General features: G+C 31.7%; 1 protein-coding gene across 2 annotated transcripts; it reads right to left on the bottom strand.

Annotated features, from left to right (window-relative positions):
- Positions 1 to 12,570: 12,570 nt before the first annotated feature.
- Positions 12,571 to 20,365, bottom strand: LOC111893834 (cysteine-rich receptor-like protein kinase 2). 2 transcript variants are annotated; one of them, XM_023889921.3, is made up of 8 exons: positions 20,182 to 20,365; positions 15,022 to 15,799; positions 14,395 to 14,508; positions 14,182 to 14,321; positions 13,868 to 14,078; positions 13,565 to 13,799; positions 13,171 to 13,321; positions 12,571 to 13,047 (listed from the first exon to the last, which is right to left on the bottom strand). In XM_023889921.3, exons 2-8 carry the CDS (start codon positions 15,785 to 15,787, stop codon positions 12,709 to 12,711), a joined length of 1,956 nt encoding a protein of 651 aa, XP_023745689.1. In that variant the 5' UTR covers positions 15,788 to 15,799; positions 20,182 to 20,365; the 3' UTR covers positions 12,571 to 12,708. The 2 variants fall into 2 exon arrangements, with proteins under 2 accessions (XP_023745689.1, XP_042753585.1); XM_042897651.2 differs by lacking the exon at positions 20,182 to 20,365 and having other exon boundaries at positions 15,022 to 16,119.
- Between the last annotated feature and the right edge of the window lie 984 nt (positions 20,366 to 21,349).

The following is a 21,349-nucleotide window of genomic DNA, read 5'->3' as shown; positions in this document are numbered from 1 at the left end:
TTACAGAGTTAAGCAGAGAGAACTTGAGAATTATTAATGAAGCACACCTGGCTGCACACATGTGCTGGCAGCACACCAGGCCGCACACACACATATAGTGTGTATCTTGAACGTACACCTTCTTGTATAGCCTTATAACCCTTCAACAACATGCATATTGGGCCGTTAGCCTGACTGGACCCCCCTACAGGGCCTACATTCTACTGCATCTTCACCGAGCCTTCGGCATGACGGGACTGCCACGTGCGCCTACAGTCTTCCCGGACCGCTCATAAGGTATGTTGGCCTTCAACACAAAGCAGGACCGCCTCAACCCAAATCAACGTGCAAACAATCATGTACATAAAACTAACATATATTGGCATATATAAGCATCAAACATAGCTAACTCACTAAACAACAATCATAGCAATCTCTCATGACTAGAATACAGACCTAGCAGGCCACTAACATCCCGATCCCTAAGGATCATAGAAGCATAACATACTGTCTATCCTGATTCCAATCTATCAGATCATAACCATATATATATATATATATATATATATATATATATATATATATATATATATATATATATATAATAACGATAACAACTAAAGGGTCGGCCTTGGTGCCTTAGACCCTTTTGATATAATGAGGATAACTCACCTCACAGATGTCGACTCGGTAGATAAATCCCAACTCTCAGATCAATCGCCAAAGACTCCTCCACCTATTACCATAGTACGAGCATACTCATAAATCCTCAACCTCACAAGTACTCCATAAACCAACCAGTCAACCCCAGGTCAAAGTCAAAGTCCTCAGTCAAGGTCAACAGTCCATGTTGACCTTAACTCGTCGAGCACCCTCGGCTACTCGCTGAGTTCCTTGAAGCACTATCCAACTCGCCGAGTCATCGAGGTGACTCGTCGAGTTCCTCTGATTCTTGATCACACTTCTAAGCCACCCGTCGAGTTTCCTTCTTGCAACTCGACGGATACACACGCATACATATGCTGGAGAAAACTCATCCGACTCGTCAAGTTGTTCATACAACTCTCCGAGTCTATGATAATCTTCATCGGACTCGTCGAGTTGCTCATCCAACTCTTCGAGTTCAAGGCCATCTTCATACGACTCGTCGAGTCAACCTTGCGACTCACCGAGTTCCTTCAGCCCTTAAGCCATACAGACTCATTTAAGCCATGCAATGGCTCCAAATTACAGATCCAAGCTTCTAGAGCATGCTTTTCACGTAAAGTTGCAAACTTTACGTGTATGCATGGCTAAAAAGGCTCTTAATGGCAATTCTAAGCTCTTAATGGGGTTTCATGCACAAGGAGGGTTTTAATCACCCCCACACCCGCAACTTTATGACTCTAGGACTTAGGAAGGGTCCAGATCTGAAGTTACAACTTCAGATCTATCCCATAGCTCCCCATATCAACTCAAAATCCATAAAACCCTAAAACTCAACCAAAAGAAAAGAGATCTATAAGGAAAGGGAAGTAAATATTGCAACTTGATACCTCCAGAAGATGCTAGCTGAGGTAAGTTCTGTTTCCCACACTTCCTTGCTTCAACTCCCTTGTTCTTCAAGCTTTTCCCTCCTAGCCAACCTTCTTTCCAAGGCTTAAATCACACCAAGAAGAGTACCACACGAATTAGGGTTTCACTGAACTTCTCAAAGACTGTAAAGAGGCCATAGGAGGCTGAGGCTCCTTTAAATAGGGTGCAAAACCCCGGGATTTAGGGTTTCATCTGTCAGCTCCTACGCGTCGAGTCCCTATATAGACTCGGTGAGTAGGTCACTACACATGCGATCCCACCCCGCTGCTACTCGACGAGTAGGGCAACCAACTAGTCGAGTAGGACTTAAAACCAAAGAACCTTTTATATAATCAATACCTGAGAATCTGGGCATTACATACCGATATCTTATTGTGGATGTCAGAGCTTATTAGCTTCTTAAATTCACATTAAATGCTATCTACCCAACCATCTAATTTTTTATGTTCATCACCATTACACAAGGAGTTGAATACGATAAGAATGCAAGAAACAAATCTACAAATTTGGAGAAGAGAAGCCCCAACTTCAGCTTTCTATGTTTATAAGTTCAAATTTTGGCTGCAATTTATTTATATATTATTTTATAATCACAAGAGGACCATATTATCTGTCTTGGTAAGTTAGTATGTTTTACCTTTTAAATTGTATGGTTTTTATATAATTCATATAAACTGATGAAAATATAAAAATGTTGCAGTTCTATAATCAAATGTCTCAATACTGTGGATAGATTTAAATTCATTGTTCAATACGTAACTTGTTGTATCTTTCCATAACCCTTGACTTTGCATTTGTGATTATTGCCAAACTTAACCACTCCTCCATTTTCTAGGCTTCGAAAATCACGCAAGTTTTCCTTCTTCTCAGTCATGTGACGTGAGCAACCGCTATCAATATACCATTTGTTATCATATTGCTCGTCACAAAGTACCTGCGATCATTGGAAAAATTTAGGTACCCAAGCCTTGTTGGGTCCATTCATATTAGATTTGTTTTTCAATTGTAAAGTATAACCGTTAACCCAATCACAAACTTGTATTTTCAAACTGTCAAAAAATTTAACATTTTCATTCGAAGGGTCAGATATATGAGTTTTTACTATTTTCAAATTTTCACTGATTATACCCTTCGCATTTTGAGTTTGTGATTCTTCCCTTTTTGCTTTTGAGACCGGCTGCCAAACTTTAACTGAAATATTTGACTCTTTGGATGACGAACTACCATTCGTTGAAGGATTAGCATACTTGTCATACGCCTCATGTATCTGTTCTTTCGAAAACTTACTTGATTGATATATTTTTCCTTTTCCTTCCAACCAATGATCAATATTTCTTTTCGTTGTTATTCCCTTCACATATGAGACTTTGTCAGCTTGTTTCTTCAAAGGATTATAACATTTTGCTGAACTTGGAACATAATCCACTTTTGGTTTTGAAATATATGATTCATGATAAGATGTATTGATTTGTGATTTTGAAATCTATGTTTCAACCTTTTTCTGAAAACTTTTTCTTGGAAGTGTTGTTTTTGTTCTACTTGAAAATGAATCATTTTTCTTTTCAAAACTTTGAGACTTTAATTTTTCTCTAAAAACTTTTCTTCCTCTTGAAAAATTTGTTGATTTCATATTTAATGATTCAATAGTTTGCCAAAAAAATGTTTTTCTCGCTTGACGTTTCGAAATATTATTTTCCTTTGAAAATTTTTCAACTTGAGCTTTAAATTCTTTTGAATTTAATGTTATTGCTTTGTTGACTGTTTTAACATCTGTTTTAACACCTTCGTGCTTTGTAAACACATTTTCAGTTGAGTTAACTTTCTTCTTTTCAACTTTTGACTTTTCAACCCATACTCTTTTTGGTTTTTGATGTTGAAATTTATATGAATTCTTTGTAAGATTGTTTTCAACTGTGCTTTGATTCGAAAAGAAACCTTCATTTGAAGTTTGCATATTGTCTTCCTCAATCATCTTTTTGAATTCAGGATTTATATTTTCAACATTACCTGTTGTTACGAAGACTTGATTTGGGAACACAACATCATCAGTGCATTTGAAGATTGGATACACAACAGTATTCGATTCAAGATAATGAGCACCTTTTTCACTAAGAATTTTCTCAAATTCTTGTGTATTCAAATAGACTTGATCAACAACCACTCGAGGAATTCCAATTTCTTTTGATCTTTGAATTGGCTTCGAATTTGTATTTTCTTCCTCATTGTCACTATCATCGGTTTGACTATCATGTATTTCCACAAACTCCATATCACAAACTTTCGAAGTTGAGGGTTCATCAGTGTCAATTTTTAAGAATAAATCTTCACACTTTTATTTCCCTTTAAAAGAATTTGCTACATTTATGACAGACAATTGAGAACAATCTACATCCTCTAAATCACTAATTTCACTAATATTATCAGAATTATCTTCAATATCAGCAAAATTAGTTTCACAATTAGATGTAGAATTCTCAGTCTTTTTCAAAATTCGAAGTTGTTCTGATTTAGATAAGGTCTCATTTACAATTTTTACTAAATCATTAGCATCAAGATAATCTTTGACTTTAGCAATTCCATATCTAAACCTATCATCTGGAACTTTGTTAAAATCAGAAATTTCTTTTTCACAATCATATGAAATACTATCTACCTTAGCTCTATCATAAGCTAAAAATGGTAGTGATTTTCTATGTTGTTCCTTACTTATCTCACTCGAATGATGTAACTCAGTTAATTTTCCATACAATCTTTTCGCAGAATTACAAAAAATATTTCTTTGTGAACAACAAGTTTATTTCCTTTGCTAAACTTTCCCTATCCTCCATAATATTTGAAACTTGCAATTCTAAGTAATCAATCCTAGTGACTTTTGAATCCAACTTTTTTCTTGTCTCTAGTAATTGATCACTTAACTTTTTCGCTTCATTGCTAGCAGACACAACAATTGAATCAAAATAAGTAATAGTTTCATCAAAAGATACTAACTCAGAATTATATGCAGAAACTGGAATGTTAAAAGATTCAAGAATGTTACGTACCTTGGTAGTCATGGGCGACCTGTCAGTAGACTTTGAAACGAAGCATTGCCCACACACTTCGCAAGCCTGTTCTTCATCTGAATCCTCTTCCATCTTTGCATACATAGCTCCATGTGATGGATTTTTCATCTCTTCATCATCTGAACCCGAAGACCATATTTGATATGTGCCATCTGATTCAGTTTCTCCATGAGCCAATAATGACAAATTCTTTGCTTTCTTCTTTACTTCCTCCAGTTTCTCAGTGTAGTATGCTTCATCCTTTGTTTTATTTTTCTTTTCTTCGTTCTTCCTCAACAAGCAATCTACTGTCAAATGATTTGCTGCATAGCAATAATGGCAATTAATACCTGTATCACCTTTCAATATCATCTTCATTTGCTCCAACTCATTCTTCGAATCTGTCTTCATTTCTTTCTTCTTTTCATCCAGTTTGTTTTTGTTCTCAAAACTACCCTTCGAATCCGATGACTTCTTTGGATTAAAAGGTTTCTTAAAAATTTTCTTTACTCTATTGTTTGAGTAGTATGCAACAGCCTCGTCATCAGAATTCATCAGAAAACCTTCTTCTTCATCAGACTTCGATTTTTCATTCTCTCTTTCTGAAACCTTCGAAACTAGTGGTAATGGTCCACAAAGACTTGCTATCGCTTCCTCAGCTATTTCATTAACTTCATTTTCATGAGATTTTAATTGATTGTACAAGTCATTCAAAGTCGAAGTATCAAAACTCTGTTGATTTTTCGCCATCATACTCACACTCCTCCACTCCTTTCGAAGTCCCATTACAAATATCAAATTGTACTCCATTGATGATCTTATTATACTATAACGGTTACAACGATAGATTAGCTCGTTGAACCTATCATAGTATGCTTCAATAGACTCATTATCTTTTTGTCTGAAATCTTTGAGTTCTACCAGGCATTGTTTCACAAATGTGATCTTCGTCTTTTCACTTCCTTGAAATTTGTCTTTGAGATTGTTCCAGATTTCTTTAGTTGTTTTGCATGTTCTGACATAATTGTACACAACAGGAGGCAACGCACCTCTTAATTCCCTCATGCATTTCTTCTCCAGTCGTTTTAAACGATCGGTTTGATTATCAACTTCTGAACTACTTGAAGACATTCCGATTGGCTGAACTTGTGCAGGTTGATTGATTTCTCCTGTGATACATTTCCATGATTCTTCATCCAATCCGTTCAAGTAATCTTCCATCCGATCTGCCCACTGATCATAATATTCTGGAATAAGCATCGGAATTTTTGTGGATGATCCAAGCAAATGAGAAAATGATGTCATCGAATTCAGATTGAATGACGCCATTGTTGTACGGACAAGAACTTCAAGATGATACAAAAACTTTTGAGAATATTGAAATCAAATTGTATAATTCATCTCAGAATCACACAACGAACACTCGATTTACAAATATTTTTGCAGAATCAAATCCTAGATTGAGATCAAGAAGAATTTTTCAATTTCAAAAAGGACGGAAACTTTTTAAATCAAATAGTAGATTGAAAAACCTTTTTGATCGTATGAAAATCAAATCACAGAAAGGATTCCTGCTCTGATACCAATTGATGAGATTTGTAATCGAGTTTAAGATCAATTCAATTCAGAATTCAGAAAGAAGAAAAACGATGAACACGAGAGTAAATATAATATTTGTTCAGCTCATATTATGCTTTTGATTTTACAGAGTACAAAGAATAATCTGTAAAAGACTGAGTGAAAAGTTCTTATACTCACTTAGTACAGACCCATATTTATAGGAGAACAAAAGCGTAATAAAATACTAAGGACTAGACATTAAGACTATTCATTATAATGCCTTAGTAAAAATAACATTACATCCGAAGACACTTCTTACGAAGACAAAAGATACTTCGTAACAACCTAACTAACACTTCGACATATTACAACATTTAAACCCTAACAAAGTGATTTATTCTGTATATTTGTTTTTGAATTTATGGTTAAATCACTTTTGAATGTGTGGTTTTATCGATGTGTTTAAATTTATTGGTGGTTTTATTGAGTTTTAAACAGAAAATGTGTTTTTTTTCGTCTTAAGGCTATCAGGAGTGGGAAGGAAAAGACGCGTGGGAGCTGACGTGTCAGCCCCCTTCACGCATGAACACCGCCCCACCTTCTGGTGGGTGTCTTGTTCCGTGGAGCTGAAGACGGGTGAAGACGATGGATTTGATTGGCACTTTCTTTTTGACCGTTGCTTTATTACCGTTTGTAAAAAAAATTATTAATTAATTAATTACTACCAAATCTCTATATATATCAACATATATTTTACCTTTCAAACACACACCAAACTTTGAACACAAACAAATATACTCTCATTCAAAAAATACACTTTCCTCCATGGATCCAAACCAAAATAACCCACCCACCCCAAATACTCCAAATGATCCGTTAGCAAACATTGGCTATATGCAATTGTTATCATCCCCCGTTCAACAATAACATTTATTTACCAATCTTTCATACCACCCACACTACTAACAAAACCAACCACAACCACAATTTGTTCAAACCCAATTTCAACCCTTTCAACAACAACCTCCTCCGCGTTTTCAGCTCCAAACTTTCCAACAACCACAACCAAGTTCACAACCATCTCAAGTTCCATTATCGCAATCTCAACCCGTAAACCTCGACGATGAAGACGACGACGAACGGGTTCAAGAAACACAACCAATTCGTAGAAGGCAAAAAAAATCCAAAGATTCAACAAAGAAGAAAAACACCCAATGGACCGAGGAGGAGAAGGCGATTTTAGCTAAAGCTTGGATTGCCATATCACAAGACAGGGATGTCACCAACGCGCAATCGGGACATAGCTTTTGGAATCGTATTTTAGACCACTTCCACGCGTTACTGGGAAGGCAAACGAGTCGGACATATGATTCAGTCAATGCTAAATGGCGCGATCTTAGAGCAACGTGTACCAAATTTAACGACGTATTTGACAATTTAAAAAATATGCATCGAAGTGGTAACAACGATTTCAACATTTTGTCAACGGCGTTGCACCAATACAGAATTACCAACAATGGTAAACCTTTTGGCAACCAAAAAGCGTGGGAAGTTTGTCGCAATGGCCCAAAATGGGTCCTTTATCCGGAAACGGCGCATTCGGGATCTACCACCGGTTCCAACAAAAGGCCGAGAACGTCCGAGTCGGAGATCGGTGCTAACCTCGACCTCAATGATGAGTTCGACGCCGCCGAGGGTGAGGGTCCATCGGACATCCATCTTCGTCGACCACCGGGTAGGGACAAAGCGAGAAAGGGGGCTTCGTCTAGCGGAAAATCAACCAACGAGGACGTGTTAGCGGAGAAAATCTAAAAAACTCTACATTTTTTAGAAAAAAAATTTGATTCAACGGAGGAGCAACGCCGGCGACAATTGGCACTCACCAATCTTCAAATTGTAAACACAGTGCCGCAACCCGATCTCGACCCGGAAAATTTAAGGGTCTTTATGAAAATTCAACAAGAAGTTCTCGACCAATATCGCAACTAGATTTGATGTTTTTTAATAATTTAGGTTTAATTTTCTAAGTATGGATTATGTTTTTTTAGTATTTTAGTTTTAATTTTCTGTGTTTTAAATTATGTAATATGGTTTTAATTAATATAAAATATGTTATTTATAAAATATATTATTTATTTAATATTTTATTTATTTAACAAAATGGTAAAAAAAATAAAAAAAAATAATATAAAAGTGAATGTTGTTAGTGGTGACCATTTCCATAGTGGAGTGGGTTGGTGGTGAAGATGACGTGGCGCATAGGTGGTGTCACTTTTCCAGTGAGTTTGTAGTGACCCCTCCATATAGCCTAATACTCATAAGGGTATGAAATTGTGTAAAAATGATTAATGTGAAAAATGTGGATTGATTTTTATTGAAATAATCAAAAGAGCTGCAATAATATGAAAATGAAAATAAAAAGTTAAGATGTCAAAAAAGAAGAGATCATATGTGTTATTTAAAAAAGGCAATTATTTTCAATATATATAAATTAATTAAAACGTATAATTTATTAAAAATAGTCCATGACTTATATTAATAACAAAGTAGAATAATTACATTAATATATAAACAAAAATTATATTATAAAATGATCGTATAATAAGATAAAAATTGTGTGGATCTTATGTGTATATATATATATATATATATATATATATATATATATATATATATATATATATATATATATATATATATATATACGTTTCGTGTGTATTATCAGACGTTTTACAACTTCAAATTATCACTTTTCCTGATTGTTCCATGTGTCCCTTGGTTTTCCATGCGTCACAAACAACCTACACGTGTCCCTTGCATGAACACATTGATGCGCTACGTCAACCATAAAATGCGCCACATCCTGTCGTTAACTTTATCCAAACTCAAAGTATGTTGCTATTTTTTGAAATAGCTATATCTTCTTTGATGGCTATACTAAAATTAGTTCTACATGCAAAATAAAGCATAGTCAAATACTCAATTTTTTTGGTCATTACAATTCATTTACCCTTATAATGATACCTTCCTTTGAATCGTTTACAATTCACGATCACGATTGGAAAGTAATCACTTGATTTTTTACACATCTTATAGTTTAAGCTTAGGTATAGTTATTCGAAACCTAATTCGCTTATATTATGGCTCTAATGCCACTTGTAACACCCAGTGGCGGACCTATATGGAGAATTGGGAGTCCCGGGCCACTGCTCAATTTCCGGCTCGTAGTGTAATTTTTTTTTTTTTTAATTTTTTCTATTAGGTGCACCCGCTTAAAGTATGAGGGACACCCCTACTAAAATAGTCTGCGTTCGCCACTGGTAACACCTATACTTTTTAACAACCATTATTTCACTGTTGGTTGTACAAATATCATGACATGTAATCATGATAAAATCCAGCCTTACAAAAACTTCATAAAGTCTATCATAGTTTACAAATATTTGGCATTACCTCAATCCATTCCAAAGACTTTACAAAGTCTTCCATAGCCATCAGTTTCTTTTCAACTTTCACGATTGCAGTATCATGAAAACAAATTTTAATATTTAAGACTTCAACTAGTCATAAACGACAAACATGAGGAGTTTGTTTCCCAACATAAGCTTTACATATAAATGTATATACCGAAATCTATAACTGTGTTTCTCAAAGGAAACCTTTAACGATGTTTCCCGAAAGAAACCTTCAACGATGTTTCACGAAGGAAACCCTTAACAATATTTTTCGAAGGAAACCTTTAGCGATGTTTCACTCAAGAGAACCTTTAACGATGTTTCCCTAAGAAAACTTTAACGATGTTTCCTGAAGGAAACTTTTAACAATATTTGCAAAAGAAAACCTTAAACAATGTTTCCCATAGGAAACCTTTAACATTGTTCCACTCATGGGAACCTTTAACTATATTTCCCGAAAGAACCTTTAACGATGTTTACCAAACGAAACATTTAACGATGTTTTCCAAAGGAAACATTTAACAATGTTCTACTCACACGAAACTTTAATGATGTTTCCTAAAGGAAGCCTTTAACAATGTTCTACTCACACGCACCAAAGGAAACCTTTAACAATGTTTTCCTAAGGAAACTTTAACAATGTGTTCCAAAGGAAACCATTTTTTAGTCTCGTTGAGTGGACGACCTTTTTATTCCACACGAGCTCTAAATTAGAATCAATTATCTAAACAATGCTTGTGGCCAATACGTTTCATGAGAAAGTGAGAAAAACTCACATGCTAAAGTATCATGTATGGTAGATTGAAAATACAACAAGAACCATACATTTTGCAATTTAATCTCAAATGGGTATACTAGTAATCAGAAATTAAAAACAAATGTTCAAAAACAAATTGTATTAGCTTTAGGGAAGAGTAATAAAAAATCAAACCGTCTACTATGGCAGGAAACGGAGTCGACGTGTCTACTATTGTCGAAGATGAAATTGTATCTAGATGTATGAAGCCATGGTGGGCTCATGTAGAGTTAGGTTACTATAAAACTATAATTATTCGAGATTAAATTGTAAAATCATTTTCTTTTATCAGTTTTTTAAAAATTATATCTAATTTGTTTGAATACTTTTGTGAAACACTTGGTAAAAAACTCCAATGAAGTGACTGATTATGTTTACTTTAATCAAATCACACCCTTAGAACATCTTTAAATGCATAAGGTGTTGTTTGTTTTTTTGAAGCAAAAATCCATAAAGTTTGTGGACCAACTCTGCAACCATCTGCAGTAGAAGAGGTGGACAAAATGGCTGCATATTGTAATAAGAAGCGAGTTTGTTTTTTTAACATCTGCATGTTATTGCAGATATTAAAAAAAATTAAAAAACTGATTTTATAATCCGAAAATAGATTTTTAATACCGAAATTTTAATAATGTATGACATTTCAGCAAAAATTTATGATATTTCAGCAAAAAAATAATGATATTTTAACAAAAAATGAAGATATTTTAGCATAAAATAATGATATTTCATCAACAAATTATTATTAGTCAATATTAAAAAAAGAAAAAAATTTCAATAAGAATAAACAAAAAAAACGAAAAAATGTGAAATAAGATTTCGGCAATATATAATCAATATTTTAGGAAGAACAAAAAAAAAGAGGTTCGAAGAGGTGGGAAGAGACAAAACAAATGTTGCACCAAGAAGAACACGCACAGATGTTTTTTAATTCGAACTGAAAAACAAACAATTGCGAGATGAAAAGTATTGCACATGTGTTGCGTCGCACAACAATAAGAGGTGTGAAGAGGTTTTTTCCGAAAAACAAACAACACCTAAGTCTTTGTAAAGACTTATAGAATTTGCCAACTATATTTTCCTCTAACAAATTGATAAAAATGCTTGAGTCATATAGAATAAACAACTTTTGCTAAAAAAAACATTTTGCTCAGAGGATCATAACCCTTACAAATCTATAGCTATAATATTAAAAACAACTTCGTTATCACAATACAACGACTGAGAAGGAAACAAACAAGCTACACTGATAAGCTTTTTTCTATGGTCAAGCCAGTTCATTGCTAAATTCTATTAAGAAGTTTCATCGCATGTAGTGCAAGGAAACCAAACATATCAAACACAAATGGTATGAACACATGTTGATTTTTCATGTTTTATGATATTGTATTTAGCAGTTTTTAAAGTAGCATGCCTCTCCTTGATAGCCCTCAACTCCATGAGAGAGGATATCCCTGTAAGGTCCATATAAGCATGTTTTCCTCCAACCCATACAAAAATCAAAACGTCAATAGGTTTAAGGACCGATCTTCCTTCCGTCAAGAAACTCAAATAATAACTCTTTAAATGCCCTATTCCAATGATAAAATACTTTTCAAAAAACTTGTGTAAAATGTGTATCGTAGATACTCTTAGAATTTATATAAATTTTTTTCTTAAAAAACTTTTTGCGTGGCGGGTCATAACTTTTTAAATGACCTATTCAAATGATTAAACACTTTTCAAAAAAAACTTGTGTAAAATGTGTATTGTAGATGCTTCAGAATTCAACAGACGGTTTACAGAAAATACACTTTCATTTATACCCCTTCTATTTGTGTATGTATTTCAAAATTTACCTTTTATTTTTAAAAACTTTATGAAATGCCTGTATTATTTTAACGTATTAATATTATACTATAGAATAAAATTTTGTATGTATTGTTTGTGTAGTAAGTCTAACTACATAATAGATCTCTTTTATTCTATATTGTGGTAAATATGTATCAAACTTTTTTTTGTGTCTATCGATATTTTTACTTGCATTTCCTTCTACTAATCAAAATATAGAAATCATGTTTGAATTTGTAGAAGGTGGGCCCGTTTTCTATATATATCATATATGTATTCACTTATCATAGAACATGTTGTTCTGTATTTAATTTGCATTGGAGTAAAACTGTGATCAACGTCAAGAGGACAAATATTATAAACTTGTCGTACCCAAATAGGTGGTTAATGAGTACATGACTTGCTCTTGATCTTTCTTATATTCAAATGACATAAATGCCCTTTTTGCCAAAAATAGATAACCATTGTTGTGTTACCTAGGGTAGAATTGACTGTGGGAAATTGTAGCAATCGAATAAGAACTTTCCCTTTCATGATCACCAAGTATAGTTTGTGTAATGTTGTTGAGTTCCATAGTTTTTTCGTCTATGAAAGGGGGATTAGAAGGGAAGGGTAAATGTTCATCTTTTGCCAACATTTTTAGTACAGTTGACATTGTTGGCCTTAAAGATGGAGCTTCTTGGGTGCAAAGAAGTCCTACATGTACCACTTTTATTGCGTCTTTTTTGAATATAATGTTTGGGTAAATACCCATCAATAGATTCGGGTCAAAGATTTGCTCCACTGTACCTTCCTGGAAGTGCTTCCATGCCTATTCATCCACAAATATAAAATTTCTAAACTTATTATAATTGGAATGTTTTTACTTCTTTTAGAAAAAAAACAAAAAAAAGAACTTGAAATATTATGTTTTAGGCGAAGGGTTTATACTTACAGTAGAGACTATGCTGTCCGTATATTCTGTTGTATTGCTTCTGTTGTTTTCTACACCACTAACTATTTCTAGAAGTAAAACACCAAAGCTGTAAACATCTGCCTTTTCGGTTAATTGACCATGGGCTAGATACTCTGGAGCCATATATCCACTGATGAAGATGAAATAAAAATTAAAAGATTGTTTTAGTAATTTATTCACATCTAAAATAGCTTGAAAGAGGTAATGTTTTAGTCTCATTTAGACCGCTAATTCCGTCTAGAAAAAAAAAAAAAAAAAAACAAACTTTATGTATGCTAACACTTTATCTATACTTGGGGAAAAAGAAACAACCCCTTAATTTGGTAAGTTATGTATAGAGGTGTTTTTTTTTCCTTAAAAAAGAACGACTTACAGTGTACCCGCAATAGCAGTACTGAGGTGAGTTTGATCATCTTGAAAAGATCTGGCTAACCCAAAATCGGCTATTTTAGCACGAAGACGCAAGTCTAACAAGATGTTAGAAGCTTTGATATCCCTGTGAATAATACGGGTCTTGGTGTTCTCATGAAGGTATACTAGACCTTCTGTTGTACCAATAATGATCTCAAATCTCTTCTCCCAGTTTAGTGTTCTTCCCTTTGTTTCATCTGTAGCACAATTCATAAATTTATAAATATATATCGGATTCTTGGATTTTGAAACTTTTTAAATTTACCAAAAATGAAGCGGTCGAGACTCATGTTGGGAAGATATTCATATACGAGAATGCTTTCGGGTCCTGAACAACTGCATCCTAAAAGCCTGACAAGGTTTTTGTGTTCAACACTGCTAATTATGTTAACTTCGTTGTAGAAATCTGCTACTCTGAATTTGTTGTTGACGTAAAGCCTCTTCACAGCTATTTCTCTTCCATCTGAAAGTACCCCCTGAGTGAAATTTTCACTGCCAATATTAGTTTTATAAATATAAAGGACAAGACAGTCTGAGTCTGAGTCTCAGTACCAGTCCAATGCATGTCAAAAGCAGTACCTTGTAAACGGTTCCAAATCCTCCCTGGCCAAGCTTGTTGGATTCATTCCAATTTGCTGTGGCTTTCTCAACAGTGGAGTATTTGAAGTTTAAGCTACTGTCAGTAAGAATCTTTGCCAATTTCTCAGCATCATAAGAGCCTGAAAACATTAAGGACCGATTGAAGGTTGTTTTAATAAATTAATGAAACAAATGGTGTTGAATGAGTTGTACCTCTTCTCCTGTATTGTATATATCTACGTCTCCTAATATATAAAACAATAGTCAAAGCAACTATCAAAACCACCACAAAACTAACAATAGAAACAATAACCGTTACCATCTTTCCTGTAAAACACATAAATAAAAAAGTTAATCAAAAATGAAAAAACGCCTTTATTTTTTTAATGGAAGAGTCCATATTTCGGTTATCATATATTCGTATTTGATTTTATTTTTATATACCTCATCATGATTCTCTATTTTAATTAAAATAAAGATATAAAAGTCTATCATCATATTTTTAAACCTTATTTTTAAATGGACAAATCAAAAACTTTTGGTTTGAAAAAAATAATTTTCCCAAAAGAATCTCTCAGTCAAACATTTCATTTAAAAAAACGTCATATTTTTAAACCTTATTTTTAAATGGACAAATAAAAACTTTTGGTTTGAACAAAATAATTTTCCCAAAAGAATCTCAGTCAAACATTTCATTTAAAAAAACGTTAAAAAATATACATGATTTTTTTATCTCCCAGTGGGTCGTTATTAAATTGGTAGCTATTTTTATAAAAATTAATTTTAATCTAACAAATATGGTTAGATTTACCAAAAAAAAAAAAAAAAGTTGATTGTTACCTCTATTGTTGGAGCTCTGTATCACCTCTACAGGATTCAAAAAATCCCTATCAGAATACCTCATAAAACACCCCGTATTCAACGCCCTTCCCTCCGTCGACGGCAAACATTTCGAAATCGCCGCCGACGCATTCTCCAAACACTTCCTACAATCCGCCGGACTCAAAGTCCTCCAACATTCCGCCATCACAAACACCGACTCATTACCACCACCACCACCACCACTCGCCACCACCACCTCCGCCCTCCCAAAATACTCATCACTACTCAACGCCTCCGACACAACATCCACCACCGCCTGTTGAGTCAAATCTCGAAACCCTAAACTCTCCCTCGTTACATTCCCACAAACAATCGTATCATTAGGTCCTTTATACTCTTGAAAAAAGCTATAATTCTGAAGCCGCATATAACAACCGTCGATGTAAATCCGACCACCGCTATGGGGATAGCAACCGGGAAGAACAGTACGGAGTTGGGCGTAGCATAACATACAATCTTGTGAAGAGAGATCGTTGAAGCATTGAGCGAGAGCGTAATTTTTGTTGAGTCCTGTTCCGATTTCTATGGTTGCGTTGTTTGATGTTCGTAATCGGACGTTGATGATTTCCATTGCTTGTACGAAATTTGGGACGAATATGGTTTGATTGTTTTCGAATCCTTCGTCGCAATACATTTTGATTACTTGTGTTCTAGCATCCCCGTTTGATGTTGATATTAGTAGGGGGATTGTGATTAAAGCGATGAGGAGGGTTGATTTCTTCATCTTCTAGTTGATCTGAAGTACAGAAATTTTTGTTAGTATTGGATTTGAAAAGTGAAGTATGTTTGTTATTTTGGTTAAGGAAAAAAATGAGTTGAAGGAAAAGAATACATAATTGTTGAAGATAAACATTAAACAATAGTTGGTTTCATTTTTGTAAGTAGCAAATCAAAATAAACAATAAACAGAGTCTAATTTGGTGGTTATGGACTTATGGTGGCTTTAATGCAGAATTTCAACTTATCCATTTTGTGGTTCAATAAAGTTTGACCTTCAAAATTTATTTCCCTTTTAGTTTATCGACCTAAATTTATTTTGGTTTAAATCCATCGATTTATTTTTCTACAAACCATATACTATAACAACTATAGTCGTATAACTTTTGCTATCGGGTAAAAAACATCTCAATTATCTTGTTACCAACAAGTTTGGTTGGTATAAAGTTATAATGATAAATACCAATTTTTTCTACTTTTCAATTGTAATAGTAAACCTACAAGAACTAATGATAAAAGTTAGATATGGTTGTATTTATTGGTAGGTAAATATATAAAGTCGTTATCGATGACTAAATCTAATGTACACCGTTGAGCAAAAACGTATTATATGTGATCAAATTTATACTTAAAAACGTACATAAAAATAAACATTAAAACGTAAGAAAACTGAAATTTATCGACATATACATAAAAATAAGTAAGTGTTTTTTTAGTTAACGAACGAAAGTTCGAATATGTGACCAAATTCATTTGTAGAAACATACATAAAAATAAGCATTGAAACGTAAAAAAAACAGAATTTATACAAATACACATAAATAAGTATAAAATATTTTTTTAAGTTAACAAACGGAAGTTCAAATAATCAAAAACGTTTTAAGTGTGACCCGACTCATACATAGAAAACGTATGTAGCAATAAGAATGAAAACATAAAAAATAATCAGAATAATAAAGAACTCACATTGAAATGTAGATTACAGAGGATAAACACGAAAATTTAGAAAATAAATAGGTAAAAACCATACTTTACAAAGTTCAAAATCGAAGGAGTTAAAGTAACATTTTAAAAAGCAAAGAGGAAATGTCATAACAAATATTTTAAAATATAATAGGTGGAAAGTATAATTTCTGAAAGTTAAGGGTGCCATCTGTCGGTAAAGACGTTGGATTTTAGTATAGATATAATGTGGTAATAAATTTGTACATTATTATACCATAATTACTTAATTGGTACGTTACCATCCATCAAAAATTTTGGCTTTCAAACATCTTGACTTCCAAATTTATTAGTTAAGTTGGTCATATATTTGTTGGTTTTCTATATATATATATATATATATATATATATATATATATATATATATATATATATATATATATATATATATATATATATATATATATATATATATATATATATATATATATTGGTTAAGTTTGTTATATATTTGTTGGTTTCTATAGAACATATATTTGAAAGCCGTGGTATTACTATTTCTCTAAATATAAAATAACATTAAATGTAAGGAACTTTTAGTTTTCAATTTTAGTATTTTATATTTTGGGAAGTGATTCATACACAATATGTTTTCTTTCTCTCTCTCTCTCTCTCTCTCTCTCTCTCTCTCTCTCTCTATATATATATATATATATATATATATATATATATATATATATATATATATATAATTGTATATTACAACATTTTAAAACATAAATTATTGTGTATTGATAAAAACTATTGTGTACAAATTAACTATGTTGTATTTTAGCCTTATATATATATATATATATATATATATATATATATATATATATATATATATATATATATATATATATATATATATATATATATATATATATATAAGGCTAAAATACAACATAGTTAATTTGTACACAATAGTTTTTATCAATACACAATAATTTATGTTTTAAAATGTTGTAATATACAATTATATATATATATATATATATATATATATATATATATATATATATATATATATATGAATATAAGTTTATTTTGATTATTAGTTATAATTTAAATGCATTAACTATTATATCTGTAATATTATATTATATTTTAAGCATATTTAGTTAATCAAAAATATAAAGTTTAATATTTATCTATTGAATTTAAATATATTTAAGAAAAATAAAAAACAAAAACATAGTTTATAAAAACTTATAATTGAGATATATTTTACCATTAATATAATTTGTAAAGTATACCAATAATTTGTTTAGTTATAATTTTATGATAATATCATTTATAAAACTGTTTTAATAAAAACACACACATTCTTGTTAAAAATCTAGTTAATTTCTTTTAAACAAAAAAACTCGTAATGTAAAAGTTCAAATAGTTTTTAAAAACATTTGTTTTTGTATAATTTTACACATTTCAAAAATTTGTAGTCATGTTTGTCAAAAACTTCAATACAACTAAACATTATATATTCCAAACTTCCAACTATTTTTGCTTAACATACCCTAAACATAATTCTAATTTTATATTATGTATTTTCTAAATTATGTAATCAAATGAAAAATAAAATGAGCAGTTACGCACTTCTGTGTCTACGATAAAATCTATTATATATATTTCAATCAAAATTATAAGTAGAAAATGTTGGATGTTAAGACAAATATAAAACTATGTTTGATGAATTCACTGAAAAAATTGATGATAGATTAAAAAAAAAACATTTTAACTACAAACTTTTAACTGATAAATAAAATAACCTTTGATTCAACCATACCAATTTTTATGATGTTAAAATTGTGATCAATTCTTTTTATAAATGAAGTATTTTTTTTTTTTTTTTTTTTTTTTTTTTTTTTTTTTTTATTAATGTACCTAACTTTGTCACAAAGGGGAGAACCAAAAATCCTAATGCAAGAAGCGTAAGACAAAATTAATAGCCCAAGATACCGTGGCCAAACTTGTTGGTTTTTGAAAATAAAGTTAGAGTCTATAAAGTTAAAAGAAGAAGACATTCGTAGGATTCCCTATTCCCTAAATAGGAACTTTTAGGTTTGTTGACTTCCAAAATTATCAATGATTTAAAAGGCTTCATTGAAAAGAGACTATTCGATCTATTTAATAAACTTAAAACCGAAATAAAGGGAGGCAATATCATCAAACTTTATAGAATTTACATGCAATTTGTTAACATTTATACTATCTAAAAGAAATTAAAAAACTCACGAGTTTGATGTCTTGTTGATTAAGTCAGATTCAACATCATATGAGGTTCGAAACCGCAATACGAAGCAAATTAGAGTTTTTAATTATGATATTAAACACATAGTCAAATTTAGTATGTTATTAGACCAATAAAAGATATATTATATTGTTTTTAGTCTTGTTGATTTATCTAAAAAAACCAAAAGGTATATATTCTCTTACATTTTCTTCATAAGTATTTTCTTGAGTTCTATCATTATTTAATATAAATAAGAGGATAGATAAAAAAAATATAGAAAAATATTTAATTTCTCATAATATAATAATAAGTAGGTAAAAATTATCATCCAACTTATAATTTATGTTTTGCCACATAGTATTAATGCATGTGGTACCATGTTCTATGAATTAATTGAGCAACACAAATTCAAAACGCATCATTCATTACAACTTCCACTGTTCAACAACTCTACAGATTTTCTAAAGGCGCTGGGCCCATTGTGGCGTATATGTGGTGTGTTGAATGCGTATACAATTACCAATGGATATGTGATGTGTTTATATATCTAAACATATAATGGAATAAATATATATTCCCAGTAAGTAAAGTACAAAAACAATAAACAAAATTCTGCAACAACCTAACAGATACTTATTTTGTAACAGAAGCATCAAATTGGTTGCTATAAACTTATATCGATGTTACAACATCATTATTTCACAGATTTACCATGAATAATTGACATAAAACTCCTCCGTTTCTTAAGATTTAATCAACGTCATAATATGTGACGAATCAGATTGGGATTTGTTCGTTTTGACTACATTTGTATAATGAAATCGCAAGAGTAATTTACAGAAAGGGGATGAAGAAATGCTGAAGAAAGGAGCATCAAAATTATATGCGCTAAACTACGTGAAGAACTTGAAGATATTTAGTAAACAGTAGAATTTTATAGTTCTAATCAAAGTAATCGCTGAAATTCCTCTGTTTCTTAAGCTTCTAAAGCTAGTAGTAATTTAGCAGAAAGTAAGTAAAATCCGTTGTTGTCGCTAATGAAAAACAGTTTTGGTATTATCAATCGCACAGAGTTTACGATGATCATCAATCAGAACACTAAAATCTAACTAAACTCGATAAATATCACATGTAATCCTGATAAAAGAGTATAAACGAAAAAGAAATTGAGATCCGAATCGTACCTTTTTCACTACACTTGATTCATGGAGTTTAATGGAGGTTGATCGATTTTTGGTTTAGTATATATAAGTCCTGGTCGTCTGGATTAATATAGAACGTTGAAGCCACCTTCTGTAGACAGAATTTGAGTGTAGACTGTCCAAGGAGAAGAAGAAAAAAGGAAGAATATTTGACCGAAGCTAATAATGTTGATATTAATTCGTTTTGCTCATTTTCCTACCTTTTTTGTAGTTATCATTTGTAACTCATTTGTTTTGAAATTATTTCAAGTGACATTATATTTATAATTGATTGATAAAATTTCTAATGTTAGTTTAAAATAAGATAAAATATTTTAAATGTTGCCTATAATATATTAGGTTTTCGAATTATAGCTTGCCAACCATGTTAAAAGTTCAGCTTAAATAAATATGTTTGGCAAAATTAATTAGGGATGGGCATCGGTTCTAACCCTGAGTGGGAACTAAATGCCCAGGAACTGAAATGCATAGAAATATAGGACCGAAAGCTAGACCGGTTAAGTGGATATCGATTTTGATGGTGGCACTGATTTTCGGTTCCAGAACTAGGTTAAGCTAACGAAATGTTTTTTCAAAAATTGGTTTTTGGTTCCAAAACCGTGTTTAGCCCATGAAATGTGTGTGTTTTTTTTTTCGAAACCGATTTTCAGATCTAAAAGGGGGACATAATTCCCGAAAACTGAAAAAATGGATATCTTGGAATGGGAAGCCGTCCCAACAGTATGTAATTCCGGTCCAGGGTTAGTTCCGTTTCTACTAGGCCAAATGTTCATTCCTAAAGTTAACTATTATATAAGTTGGAAGCTAGTAGTTAGACCATCTCCAACCCATTGCTATTTTTTTTCCCAAAAAATGAAGTAAAAAATAGGATAAATAGTGTTTCATCTCCAACCCTACTTTATTTTTTACTCCATTTTTACTTTCAAAAAGTATATTCCATTTTTATAACTTATATAAATTGTCAAACACACTCGTTCTATTAATTTGGTTTTAACAAATATATAATCTATATTTTTTTTTTCATTTTAATAATATTAAATAAATAAGATTATATTTATAATACATAATTATAAGTTTTTGTAAAATACGTTATTATGTTTTAAAATTTCAATATGTATTTAAATTTCAATATGAATTTGATAAACAAAAA

This window comes from Lactuca sativa, chromosome 8, assembly GCF_002870075.4.
Source record: "Lactuca sativa cultivar Salinas chromosome 8, Lsat_Salinas_v11, whole genome shotgun sequence".
NCBI lineage: Eukaryota > Viridiplantae > Streptophyta > Magnoliopsida > Asterales > Asteraceae > Lactuca > Lactuca sativa.
The sequence above is the reverse complement of the archived record's forward strand: the minus strand, read 5'-3'. Positions and strand labels throughout refer to the sequence as shown.

What these genes read in the sequence shown, in the direction of transcription:
- LOC111893834 (XM_023889921.3), bottom strand. Translation starts at nt 15,787, where the DNA reads ATGAAGAAATCAACCCTCCTCATCGCTTTAATCACAATCCCCCTACTA. An exon ending in ACTGCTATTGCGGGTACACT is followed by an intron (nt 13,322 to 13,564) that starts GTAAGTCGTTCT and finishes CATCTTCATCAG; the next exon opens with TGGATATATGGCTCCAGAGT. An exon ending in CGGACAGCATAGTCTCTACT is followed by an intron (nt 13,048 to 13,170) that starts GTAAGTATAAAC and finishes GTGGATGAATAG; the next exon opens with GCATGGAAGCACTTCCAGGA.